This window comes from Lactuca saligna, chromosome 4 (genome assembly GCF_052625555.1).
Source record: "Lactuca saligna cultivar CGN05327 chromosome 4, ASM5262555v1, whole genome shotgun sequence".
NCBI lineage: Eukaryota > Viridiplantae > Streptophyta > Magnoliopsida > Asterales > Asteraceae > Lactuca > Lactuca saligna.
The window spans coordinates 337,961,602-337,975,363 of record NC_136420.1 but is presented as its reverse complement, the minus strand read 5'-3'; the positions used below and the strand labels follow the sequence as shown (position 1 = coordinate 337,975,363).

The 13,762-nt window shown below is 37.6% G+C and overlaps 2 protein-coding genes across 3 annotated transcripts; both read right to left on the bottom strand.

Moving 5' to 3' along the window:
* Window positions 1–2,266: 2,266 nt before the first annotated feature.
* Window positions 2,267–3,083, bottom strand: LOC145044249 (mavicyanin-like). Its single transcript, XM_078993127.1, has 2 exons — window positions 2,844–3,083; window positions 2,267–2,747 (listed from the first exon to the last, which is right to left on the bottom strand). The coding sequence occupies exons 1-2, from the start codon at window positions 3,073–3,075 to the stop codon at window positions 2,401–2,403; spliced, it is 579 nt and encodes a 192-aa protein (XP_078849253.1). The 5' UTR covers window positions 3,076–3,083; the 3' UTR covers window positions 2,267–2,400.
* Window positions 3,084–3,420: 337 nt separating this feature from the next.
* MPL1 (Myzus persicae-induced lipase 1) lies at window positions 3,421–6,955 on the bottom strand. 2 transcript variants are annotated; one of them, XM_078993125.1, is made up of 9 exons: window positions 6,612–6,955; window positions 6,417–6,530; window positions 5,126–5,266; window positions 4,879–4,989; window positions 4,544–4,687; window positions 4,331–4,371; window positions 4,152–4,231; window positions 3,919–4,014; window positions 3,421–3,836 (listed from the first exon to the last, which is right to left on the bottom strand). In XM_078993125.1, exons 1-9 carry the CDS (start codon window positions 6,789–6,791, stop codon window positions 3,514–3,516), a joined length of 1,230 nt encoding a protein of 409 aa, XP_078849251.1. In that variant the 5' UTR covers window positions 6,792–6,955; the 3' UTR covers window positions 3,421–3,513. The 2 variants fall into 2 exon arrangements, with proteins under 2 accessions (XP_078849251.1, XP_078849252.1); XM_078993126.1 differs by lacking the exons at window positions 6,417–6,530; window positions 6,612–6,955 and adding an exon at window positions 6,272–6,394.
* Window positions 6,956–13,762: the final 6,807 nt, after the last annotated feature.

Here is a 13,762-nt window from a genome sequence, read left to right as displayed (position 1 = left end):
AGCTAACATATACTCACAAATCCTGTCATGAGGCCTCGCCTATCTTGGGCCTCACCCTTATCCTGCTACTGATGAGTCATGGAACCCCGTCCACACCCTTACTGATATTGAGATACGGGCCCAACCCACACTCACTCTTTCCCTAACCTGGGCCTCGCCCATGTTCTGCTACTAATGAGATGTAGAACACCATCTACACTCTGCTATTGGTGAGATACGGGATCTCGCCCACACTCACCTCCCTACCAGGCACATACATGTATCACACAGACAACAAGTATAAACTATCATATAAACCATTCCTTGGGCACCCGCCCGCTATCATTGGACCTCGTCCTGAATATCATACTAGCATATTGTGCCTAGGGCTAACCCCCGGGTCTTCCTACTCGCATCTACATGGGCCGGCATTGTGGCCTTTGACCCATTCACACAAAGGGAAACTCACATGCACTTGCTGAACTTGCTGATAACCCCTCTAGTTGCTGCCCGACAACTCTTTGAACTCCTGCTCCACTAGCTCCCCGAGCTACCAATATCAATGCAACACTTAGTCTAACTATCCCCCAAAAGTTAACTAAGTCAACTCTGGTCAACGTCAAAGTCCTGGTCAAGGTCAACCTTCCAGGTCAACCTTACTCGCCGAGTTCATATGCTCAGAGTCCTTCCTTTCGCGACTTGACTTGCCGAGTCCAAGAACGGACTTGCCGAGTCCAAGGCAATCTTCAACAGACTCGCCGAGTTGTTCTTCCAACTCGCCGAGTTCCTGCCCAACTTCATCCAACTCGCCGAGTCTACCCATGTGACTCCCCGAGTCGCTCCAATCCTTAATCCATACAGTGGCTTTTTGAGCCATGCATGGGCTCCAACTCATAGATCCATACTTCCAAAGCTCAATCCCCACGTAAAGTTGCAAACTTTACGTATAACTAAAGAGATCTAGGCTCAAAACACTCTAGGGTTAGGTTTAGGGACAAAAAGGGCTTTACCAACTACTCATCTTCTGATGCTTTACGACATATTGGACCATCCCAACACTAGATCTGAAGTGGCAACAACATATCTAGGCCCCAAACTCGAATTGGGTCTCAAACAACCATAAAACCCCCAAATCTCATAACAAAAGTAGATCTAGATGCAAAGGAGGGAAGATAGCAGCTTATTACCTTCAAGATGAACACAAACTGAAGTAGATCCCGGATCTACACCTCCCCTTTGAAGCAACCTTCTTGATCTTCAAGTTCCTTTCCAAAGTTATTTCTCTCAAATGATGGAAGCTCACACGAAATCTAGGGTTTACAGGTTCTCTAGGATGATATGGAGGCTGAGGGAGGGACATAACACCCTTTAAATATGATACAACTCCCAGGATTAGGGTTTTCCTCGTTCAGACCAGACTCGCCTAGTCCCTTTAGCTGACTCGCCGAGTCGGTCACTAACTCCTGAACCCGGATCCTGCTAGGACTCGCCGAGTTCCTCCTTGGACTCGACGAGTCGTCCCTTAAACTTAGGGTTTCCTTTCCTTTCTTGGCCTTCCTGACTTTGGGTGTTACATCGACGGTGGTGAGCAAAGAGAAGAAGGGAAAATACAGAAGACCAGGAAAGAAAGTGAGAACGAAGAGGGTTTTATTATTGACGATCTTTAGTGGCGATGGATACTCATTGGCGGCAACACACCAGAGGGAAAACAACATGATGTTTCCTACTGTGTTGGATCATCGCTTAAATCAACGGATGGGATTGAAATGACGTGGATCGCCAACATAAGCTTTTAGCGGCGACCAGTGGCGGATCCAAGAATTTTAATACAGGGGTACATACATAATTTAAATTTAAAATAACATTTGAATGATCAAAATCTTGGTAAAAACATGAAGCTCTTGAAATTGTATCTTTTAACAAAAGTTTTCAAATGGATGGTGGAAACCGATCTTGCTATTGTCTCTAAACTCTCGGCAACAATCATTTCAATTCATAAGAAGAAAAGTAGGTAAAAAGATTTAATGTTTCGAATTGGGGATGCAAGATAGTTAAGCTTAATTACATAAAAAAAAAATTAATATTTAAAATTTAATATATATATATATATATAATTTATTTTGGGGTTACAAGTGTAACCCCAACTCCTCATCTAGATCCAGTGCTTGCGACCACCAAACACTTTTAGCGGCGGCGATAAAAAGCAAGTTTTTTTGTAGTGCTCTTGAAGTGTCCGTAGCCAGTACGGTTATTTTTGTAGTGTTACCGTTGATGGTATAACAGCATATTATCATCGTTAAACAAATTTATTCTATTCCTCAACGCGTACATAATAATGAATAATATCAAAACAAATAGAGAATGAACATCAACAAAGTTGTAAAACTTGGACCATATCCATCGCTAGGCCTTTTCACTTAATTAGAACAAAAGTCGGATCAAAGAGCTCACCAACATGAAAGCAAACGATCCTGAAACACAAGTTGCACCCGAAGTCGAAGTCGAAGTCGAAGTCGAAGTTGAAGTCGGTGCCGCGTTTGAAGAAGACGAACCAGAAGAAGAAGCTGAAACTGTAGTGATCTTTACCTTCATCCCGCTATCGCAATGTCCGGCTGTACCACATGCAAAGTATCTTGTACCCTCCTTTGTTAACTTCACCACACTGTTGCCGTCGCTCATGGAATTCGTAGCGGATCCCACATCGCACTTCTTGTATTCGCTCTCGCTGCCCAGCTCTGCAACGCTATGCATTGGACTGTACTTGAACACTATAATCCAACAAAAAAAACCCGTTAATCAGATAAAATCATTCAAAAGATCGATCTAGCTCATCAGTCATCTCATGGATATTTTAATCAGCTTACCGAGCGTATCGCCAACCTTGAATGTTTGACCCGAAGCCCAGGAGTCAAAATCAGTCGATTCGTCCCACCCTTGTTTCCCTCCAACCACATGTTGCTCGGCTGACCCTTGTTTTGATAGCATTAACAACAACCCAACACAACCCACCATCATTAACGTCATGTTATATGCACTATTCTCCATTTGTGTTTGATCGAATGGTTTGAGTATGGGAGTATGAATGAAACCAAACATAGCATGTACACTACATATATACTACATTAATATTATTGTTGTACCAAATGGCATACGTGATTGATTGGTGGTCTGTCCTGTCATATTGCTTGACATGATTGTAATTTTTCTATTTTAAGATACCATAATATTGTATTTTTGGTAGGTTCATTGTAAAATCAGTAGACAGTTAGATAAATTGTCGGCTAAGCAAAATCTTTGTGGGGTCTTGATCATCAAGAGTTTGCTTGCCTTTAAAACTTCTCATAAATGAATTTGATATTGCACTCTTTTGCTTAACTTCATTATCAAGCAAAAACACTAATATAATTAATTTGTTTACATGTATGATTATGAATCAAGGTATTTGGTGCATGCATGGGTGCTAGTTACTGGTATTAATTAGAGAGCAAAAACGAGCGTGTTACATGATTACATTTATGTTTCACATCTTATAATTTATTGGTTCCTTGTAAAAAAGGAGATGATTTTGTCATAAATAACGTCTTTGGCGGTTATACCCATGATAAAATCAGCATGAGCATAGTCCTTGATATATTGCACGCTAAGCTTCCCTTCATCATGCCACTTGAGATCATCGAGCAAAGTAGCCACATCTTTGGGGTCAGACAGAGCATCTTGACCTCCATAACTAATAAACAAAGGGAAGTCCTTTGGGATGTTGGAGATGTTATAGATTGGAGGCCTTGGTACGCCATAGTGTTCCAGATTGAACACCGGATTCCCATAGTCATATTTCGCCAAAATCCCATCTCTAACAGCTGCAAGATCCATTTAATTTTACTCATAGTGCTAAAGTGTCACGTATTATATCATAAATATATACAAACTTAACCAACTTACTTTGAGCTAAATGAACCATGTTTTTAGTCGAGGTAGACTGAGGCTCGCTTCTTAAAAAAGCATCAACAGTCGAGCCATTGAGGCAGCAGTTTTTACCTTTGAAATTAATAACCATATATGCATACATGATATATAAAAATAAAAATATACACAGGCCGGAATCTTAAACAGATCGAATTAATCATTAATTAATTTGCAACAAATTAACAGTAGGGGTACGTACTATATCATACCTGTAATGGCAGACATTAAGTCATAACAGTCAACCTTCGGATCTGCACATAGGCCTTTCAGGAAACGGCTCACTTCTTCGCTGTATGTTATTATCGAAACAATATCTTTATTAGCTCATTTTTAAATTTTTATCAAGGAAAAACTAAAACAAGAAGTAGCATGCAGTTATTTTGTATACCCTTTTGGATAGAACTCGGCAAGACCAAATACAATTGTAATCTGTAGAGAAAATTTTTTACAACGTTTTTAGCATAATTGTAAATATATGGGATGATATGAAATGGAAAATAATGTATTAATGATGTTAATATATATATATATATATATATATATATATATATATATATATATATATATATATATATATATATATATATATATATATATATACCTCTCCAACAAAGACTTTGGCTGCAACAACACCAAGTGGAGTGGTCATATGGCTCAAGTACGCAATCGGGCTTAACAATGCAGCCGATTTCACTTTGTCTATTTGTTTCCCCTCAGAAAAAGAGGCTAATGCAATCAAAGTTCCCTACAATTGGAATTTGGAGCAAGATAATAACACATAAATTAACTTGTGTACCTTTTCTTTAGCCTTTTAGGTGGTGTGTAGTACTTTAGTACATCATCAGAAAGTACAAAAACGACCTCTATTATTTAAGCCCAATAAAAAATGTCGCTAAAGCCATATTTAGTTTGTGTAAAAAAAAAAAGATGATTTACCAGGGAATGTCCAACATAGTGGATCTTTTGGCTAGTTTGTTGGAAGATATAAGCAATAACAGCAGGCAAGTCACGAGCAGCAATTTCATCCCATGTCCAATTCCAGAATTCCTAAAAATTAAAGTGACAGTAAATACTAAATAGTGAGACTATGTCTAGCTAGGTGATACGATACATGATATTAACAATTAAAAGTGGCATGGTATGATATAAGTATGCAACAAAAATAAATAATGTTTGTACATACGGGTTTGTCAGGATCAAGAGAAACATGTCGGCGACTAAACGAGGTTCCTCTGGTGTTGGCTATCCACACATCGTAACCGTGATCCGCCAAAATCAAGGCTAAAGATTGCTCTGGGGAATTCAGCAGCCACGTCATTCCATCCTTCATCCCAAATATAATTCAAAATGGATACTACTTGTGAGATGGAAATTAAAGTAAAACTTATTTTTAGTACTAGAGTCCATGACAATTTGTTTAATAATTGAGGCCGAGGGGGCTTATGTGTCAGAAGAGTCTACGCTGTGCGTGCATCACGAGATACTTGGAATCATTGGCCAATGTTAAACTACCTGAAGCGGTCAATATTATCTAAAAACATAAAGAATAAGGAATCTCATTAATAGTATTAGAGATCTCACTCAAATTTTATTAAATAAAATTAACGTTTACAACTTACAATATTATTACAAAATTCTATTAAGAATATCGGAGAGTTTCAAATTATCAGAATTATTTGGATATTTAATTATTAATCATTTTTACTTATGTATCAAACCACACATTGTCTTTTATGCAAAAGAGTAAGCTGTACATTTTTTTCATCCAAATTGGATAAAATTGAATTTGATGTATGGTCTAGTATAAATATTTTAATATTTACTTACTAGAAGAAGATAATTTAATAGAGAACGCAAAATATTGTCAAAAAGTAACCTTGAAAACCAAAAACATTCATGTAGCCGCATTCCAACTGAGCCTACTATCGGTAGACACCTAACGAAGCGACAAATTGAATGGTAGTGAGGTGGCAACATGCATGTGTTCCATTTTCAAAGCATTATCTTATGAAATTCATATAAAGGAAAAAAAAAAAAAAAAAAAAAAAAAAAAAAAAAAACGTATTACATAGAACGACACGAGCTACAACGCAGCATCTAAACATCACGCAAATTTATGCACATCGTGTTCCACGAGGCTGTTTTTTATTTTTTTCAATCTTCTTTACAACTAAATGTGGCACCATTTTATGTTTCAATTATATTAATAATTAAATTCATATATGTGTAATTAAATTCAACACCAACAAACAATCTTTTGTGTTTCTATTATATTAATAATTAAATTCATATATGTGTAATGATTTTTAATATGAACAAAAACAGATACCTTATAACTTCTTAGTGGGGTTAATGATGGTGTGGCGACAAAATTCTTTTGGACGTTTACAAGAACACGGAATGCTTTGGTAAAGTAGACACGCATGTAGTCCTACGAATAATGTCTGTGTGCTAAGTGCTAATAATAAAATTACCACAAGAACTCCATGTTGTAACAACACCGGTTGTCTCTTCCTCCTCCCGCCGCCGCCGCCTCGCCCCTCCGGAATCCTTTGAATGCTCAATATATATCCATCTTCCGTCGTCACCTGACAATACAAAACCAATTAGTAACCAGTCAACAGGAGTAAATTGATACCAGATCGACGTTGTAATCACGCCGGCCGTACATCAATTTCTTGACACTTGTAACCGTATTTGGTGACGGCAGAGGCGCATATTCCGAGCGGTGGAGGGTTCATGACGACGCCAACGTCGGAGGTCAGCCTGCTTGATCCGAAAGCTGGGTATGGTGGAATTGACAACATCACAACGACCCATAAGAATCCCAGAAATTTACAGACACCCATAATTTCTTCAGGAGTGACGGAGAGGATAATGAGGGAACACAAAACAAAGCAGCATTTATAGCGATAATGTCAGTGTGTGAACGAAATCTTGAAAATTTGGGTCTATTTCGAGAGCTCTCAACTGAAAGTGAGAAAATGGGCTCTTTTTTTTCCTAGTGACAGAAGGGGAAGATGGTCTCCGGGACCCACGCCAAGTTTCATTGAGTTTTAATTTAAACAAGCATCCATTCACTCAAAATTTAATTTTACAAAGAGTAAATTGCAAATTTGAAGCATCTGTTATCCAAAAAAAAAAAGTTTAAGTCTAGTTTGTTGTTGTTGTTCTTTTTTTTTTACATGCATAATAGGTCTAAATTTTAAAATATCACGTAGGCTTTTTCTTGAAAATTTAAATGCATTTGAAAATACTAATTTGTTCTTTTGAAATTTATTTACTTATATTTTTATAATTAAAAAAAATCTAACAACCTCTCTCTCAAAGTTTAGGGTGTATTCGGATGGCTTGGGCATACCAACTATGTGAACGCGTATTCGGATTACTACGCGACAAGAGGAAGGTCACGATGTGACAATAGCTTCAACCCAAATCCATGATCATTTAGGGTTTCTTTCATATTTAAGCCACTAAACTCAAGGTTTAAGGCATCCTTGTTAATGCATAAAAAATGAACCTCTAGCAATCTAACCTAAAGCAAATCCGAAGTCACTCAAGTCCGAAATGTGAAGAAGATCCAAAGTCCCTTTTGATTCGAGATGAAGAGATTTCGAAGTTAGAGTCTGTACAAACATTTAATGTTTTTTGTCTTTTTGTTGATGTAACAGTTCTTAGGACTATTTCAACAAATCTTTTAAGTGTCAGATTTATCAAACTCATTGTATTAACTAGTTCTTAGATTGTATTTCAGTTTGTACCAGACACTCATTTACTATTTAAGGAGTAGATGTTCTCTGGAATTAACACCAAGAATAGAATCAATCGATATTCTCTTCACATCATTTCAAACTATCTTGCAAGTCAATATCTTTCACTTACATTCTACTTGTTCTAAATTATCTTTACTTTGATTATACTCAATCTTACTTCGTTTTACTACTTGAATACTTTGTTGAATATAAACTTTAAGTCTCGAGTGGTTTCCAGACTTGATCGGACCAACAAATTAGAAGCAAACTTTGATCTTAAAGTTTAATTCAAGGTTTGAGTTTTCAAACCTTGTCAGCGCATTGAATCTTGTTCTTACAATTGGTATAAGAGCTTGAGTGGTTGTCCTTTGAATCCATAAGAACATATTATAGTTGATCTAAGATTACCTTGGTATCTCAATCATTTATGTGTTCATGATAAAAGTTCTTCTATATACCACTTCTGTTTTAATACTCTAACTTTAATGACTGCTCCTTATTCAACTCAACAAATGTATTCAATGCAAATAACAAATAACGTGGGTTGCCCTTCTCATGCCTTACTTCTAGTTGTTGAAGAGTATGATCACTGGAAAGTCAGAATGGAAAGATTTTTACTTGGCAAGGAAAATGTGAAGAAATATCGAGGTCTGTGAAAGAAGGTCCATATATTTCGGTTAGAAAAACGTGAGACATCGATAAATTACATGCAGACAAGATTGCATTTTCCGAAATGGTGTTTGGTGTTCCTACATCTCTCTTTGAGCACATTAAGTTGTGCCAATCGTTCCCTCTCCACTTGGGGAGCATACACATCTCGAAACATGGTGGTGAACCTCTCCCAGGTCACCGCTGTAATCTCTGCAGAAGTGAAATCAGTCGTCACAAATTTCCACCAGTCCCTCGCTCCCAAGCAAAGCTGGTTCAAAGTGAACCGTACTGTCACACCCCCAAAACCATGAACGGCGGAAACGTTCTGGGGCGGAGGACGTCATGTACAGTATCACAACAATGAATAGTAGTAAACAAGCAACAACATCATCCATTGCATTAATAATATAATTTCATACATGTGCGTTCTGTCAAAGTTATAGACACCAAAAAAAATAGATATCAAAATAAAAGATGAGTCTTGAACGAACTCCCTCTTCTCAAAAGCCCGACACCTGTACCTATCTAGTGGTGACCTGAGAATACAAGTTATTTTGAAAGCAAGTATCAGCTTAATGCTGGTGAGATCATAAGTATATTAATGTCTGTGTTTGTATGAAAGCATTTGTAAGATGTAATGTATAAGTTTTGTAAAGTTTGTATTTGTTTGAACTATCCTAGAAAACCCTATGTTTCCTACTAAAAGTAGCCTTCTACCAAGCCATCTAGTAATTGTGTGTGTGTCTCTTGTAAGAGTGTGTATTTTCCCAAATCCGACTATCATTAACCAAAAATATAGTTTTTACATTACCATGGATCGTGTGAATGTTCACGAAGTGAATGTAATAGGAAAATATTATAGTACTGTAGTGTTGTATTAAGTAACTACTGTTGTACTAACTGCCTTAAACCAATTGTTATTTAAAGTACCATGTGATCGGCCTGTACCCTGCTACCGACTCAATAGTAAAACGACGATGTAAGACACCGTAAGAAATGACATTTGGCACCCGTAGACTTTCAAGTCCCACTGTAGCGAGCAACAAGGTGTAGGATAGTCAATCCAGTATAGATCTATACGCAAACTCATACGCACCCCAATTAAGGAGATTATGGATACAAAAACGGTCATGGCAGGTAGTGCCATGACCCGTTTAATGGCTCACATAACTGAATGTAATGTATATGTAATGTATGTGCTAGCTGTATTGTGTGTTTTTTCTCTGTCTAGCCTGTATGTTTGTTTCTCATCACTATGTATTATGTTTGTTTCTCATCACTATGTATTAAGTTTGTTTCTCATCACTCTGTTCTATGTTTGTTTCTCATCACTATAAGTTATGACTCATGTATGAACTGACTCTTTGTCTGATTCATTGTTCTAGTATTAGTATTAGTAAAACCCTAAACTACGCTTATTGTAGTTTACTAGTAATATAACTTGTACGTATGAACATCGGAGTATACCCATGCTACCCAAGGGTACTGAATGAACTGGAAGAACCTTTATGGCTATATATGTACACATGATATATAACTAATATTTAAACGAACTTCGGACGGGTACTCGATATCCCACCAGACCACATCTCAAGGGCGAAAAGGAAATAGGACGGGCAGGCCTTCCTAAGCCTTTTAAACATTGCTTATATAACTATACATACATAGACATGCAATTGATAATATAAAAGTATAAAAGAAGTTTCATAAAAGCATTTGATATGTAAAAGAGTTTTTAAGACAATTTGAAGTAAAACAGTTTGAAAGTAAGAGATTCACTTGTCGATAGTTATTAATCACATGTGATTGAGATAATAACTATCGTAACTTTACTTGTATTCCCCCCATAAAAGTATTTATAAACATTTGAAAACATTTAAAAGGTTAATTTAGGGGTATGAACTCACCTGTAGTGAGTGAATTGGATTGAAGTGTCGGATATGATGCTAGGTGACAAGTGAAGACTTGTACACACACAACGAGCCTAGTTATCATATAATCAATACACACACACACAAACACACACACACATATATATATATATATATACATATATATATATATATATATATATATATATATATGTATATATATATATATATATATATAACTAATTAGGCACTTTATCTCTAATAATATAAGTTAAGACACTCTAGAACATGGTAACACTTTGTTTCAAGTGTTAAAGATCACAAGGGTTGCAACCAAGTGTTGTAGGGAAAGACTAGTGTGCTTGGGGTTCAAGGAACACTCATTTAAGGATTTTACGGTTTTATGGTCACTAGAAAAAGGGTTTACGGTCGTAAACCCTTGGGTTTATGGTCGTAAGCTCACCCCATTTGTGACCATTTGATGTTTGAAGCTTTCTAAGCCAATCCAAGTATTCCTACTTCATGTTTAAGCCATAGGAAGTATTGTGTGGCATCAAAACACTCCTAAATGGAGTTTATGGTCTATGGACCATTTCTCCATGAGTTTATTACCTTAAACTCTCATGGACTTAGGCATTTTGGTGTTTTCAAGTCCTTAGCTCATCATGGTAATAGTCTAGGTTAGATTCTAGGCATTAGGAGTAAATATGGGACATTTAGACACCTTTTGGGGTGTTTACGGTTTTGGGAGATGCCCAAACCGTAAACACATATAAATGTGAGGTTTTTGTTCTTTTTGTGTGATGAAATCATCAAGGATGGATCTAGACAAGTCCCTAAGGCATTGTGAAGCATCTAGGCACCCTAAGACACCACTTTGGCCTTATTCTTGGTGTTTACGGTTTTGAGTGCCTCCTAAAACCGTGAACACCTTGTTCTTGGTGTTCTTGGGACTTTTCTTTGATATTAATATGTATAGCAAGCTTTAAATGACTCTAGGATAGAAGTACTTACTTCGTGGAAGCTTGAAATGAACTAAAAGTCCAAGAACACTAGTGTGTGTTCTTGGTGTTTTGGAAAACTAGTCAAAACACATAAATGGATGGATTAAAGGATGTATAATCACTAGATGTTATGTTATATCAACTAATCAAGTCGAGAAACACTTATGTTTTCGGGAAATCGGGTGAAAACCGAGATGATACTTGAGAGAGTTTGGAGTTTACTCTTTAGGTTGCAAGAAAGAATGAGACACATTGCGGAGTAAACTCATGCTTAAGGCATGAGTTTACGGTTTTTATGGGAGTTTACGGCCCAAACATAAAATTTTGGTCGTGAACTTCTGAGCTACGTGGTATTCGCAGTTTAGAAATTTCAAGACCCAAGACGGCACATTCTTTCACCCGTTCATTTAAAGAATAATTATTATAATAGTCAAACGAATCTTTAAATTTGTTAAAAACAAATAGAACTGAAACTTACTTATAATATAAAGTGATTGAATTCTAGGGTTTGACCGAATGAAAATTTTGAGTTGTCACATCATCCCCTGTTAAGGGAATTTCGTCTCAAAATTAGAATTTTGGTAAGGAAGTAGGTATGAATGATCGAGTCATGAGGTGGAAACTTCCTAATCGATTGGTTCTTGCGCCCATAAGTGAATTTGGGTCCTCGGTTGGTATCCCAACGAACCTTCACTAAAGGGAGGTGGCGCTGCTTCGTCCGCTTGACCTCTCGGTCGGGGGTCACTACGGTTCTTCTATGAAGGCAAGGGTCTCGTGAATTTCGATCTTGTTGAGTGGACCTATGAGAGTCCTAACGGAAAGGTACGGTCTCAAGATCGAGACGCGAAGGGTAAAATGTACGTTACTACACTCGCGGAGTAGGTCTAGTTTGTGAGATACAGGACTGATTCTGGTAAGAATCTCGGAGGTCCTAACCATCTTGGATTTAGCTGTCCATGCTTTACGAAGCGTATTAAGCCATACCCAGAGTCAGACTTCCTAAAGAATTTGGTCTCTCACTTGGAATTCCAAGGGTTCTTTCTCTTGCTTAACTTCCCAGTCAAGGGCCACCCCTGCTGGGACAAAGTCGTAAGGGTTTCTGTAACTTGCGAGGAGTTCTGAATGGACTACGATAGTAGGTCAGCAAGATCTAGCATTTGGCAAATTTCTGTTGGTGTATTCGGTGTTGACAAATTCTCAACGGTTTTGATAAATTGAAAGAGTACTCAAGAATTCCCACATAACTAATAGTGGGTCTTAGGAATCTGACTCTTCAATTCCAAAACTCGTGTTTAGAGAACTTCGCGAAAGTTTCTCTGAGGGTAATATTTCCATGGATTCCTTCTTACTACGAGGTAGATAAGTATGTCATTACAAGGAGAATGACGAACTAATCCAAGTAAGAAAGGCGTACCTACTCATTAAGCTCATGGATATTATGGGCGTATTGGTCCTATCCAAGGGGTATCACTACGGAATCGAAGTGTCCACATCGAGTTCGGAAGATAGTCTTCGAGACATCCTTCACTAACACTGGAAACTGCTGATATTCGGATCTCGGTCCATTTCTGAAAGGTAACTCGTTCCTTGTGTTTGTTCAACCGATTCATCTATGCGAGGCAGAGGTAATGATTTCTAATGAAATTCTTGACGGAGTCCTCGATAGCCGAGGTACATATGATGCCATCCATTGACTTATGGAAGAATAAGACCTGAGCTCTCCAGGGTGAGAAGCTTGGTCTCCCGATTCTATTGCTGAGTAGTTCGCTAAGTTGTCCAAATTGTTCTTGTATCTCCGTAGGTGTTTAGACTGTAGGGCGATCTGGTTATAGGAGTCATACTGGACTCTAAGTTTGTTCGCATGACAATGCGATTACTCGTAGTCTTGGGCAGTTCTCCATACTGAAGTTCATATTAGAATTAATACATGGTTCAACGATCACCATCTCGTATATACGAGTCGTATATAATTAAGATTGAAAAGATAGTCGAATTATTGATTCTTCTTTAAGCTCACATCCTATCGAGAAAAAAGAAGTTAAAGTGGAATCATCAATTCTAAACCTGTAGAACCTTGATTATATATCACCCCTATGTATACATTCTTAAGCGACAGATCAACCGTATGGATCTTTGGATTGAAGTTGACGTATTGTACGAGTGGTACTTCGGGGATTTCTTTGGAAAGGAAAAGAACTATAAGGTACTCCATGCATGAGTACTTCGGTGTTCTGATATGATGGCTTCGCTGGAAGGCAATTTTGAAGAAAGAGATGTACGTAGGAAGCTGGTTTTGTGCGGATCAGATTGAATCTAGTTGTATGATAATGTCAGAATCATAAGGAAAATTGAAGACATTAGATTTGAACATAAGGCGTTACAGACAAAACACAATCGTGCAACCATCAACAGAGTTACAGTACTTTAGACTTACTACAAGACTATTGTTGCGCATAAGGTATACTACAAACAACAAGTATACGTAGCACGAGCATCCCTTTACTGACGGGATCTCGGAAAAGATAAGACTCAATTGCACAAG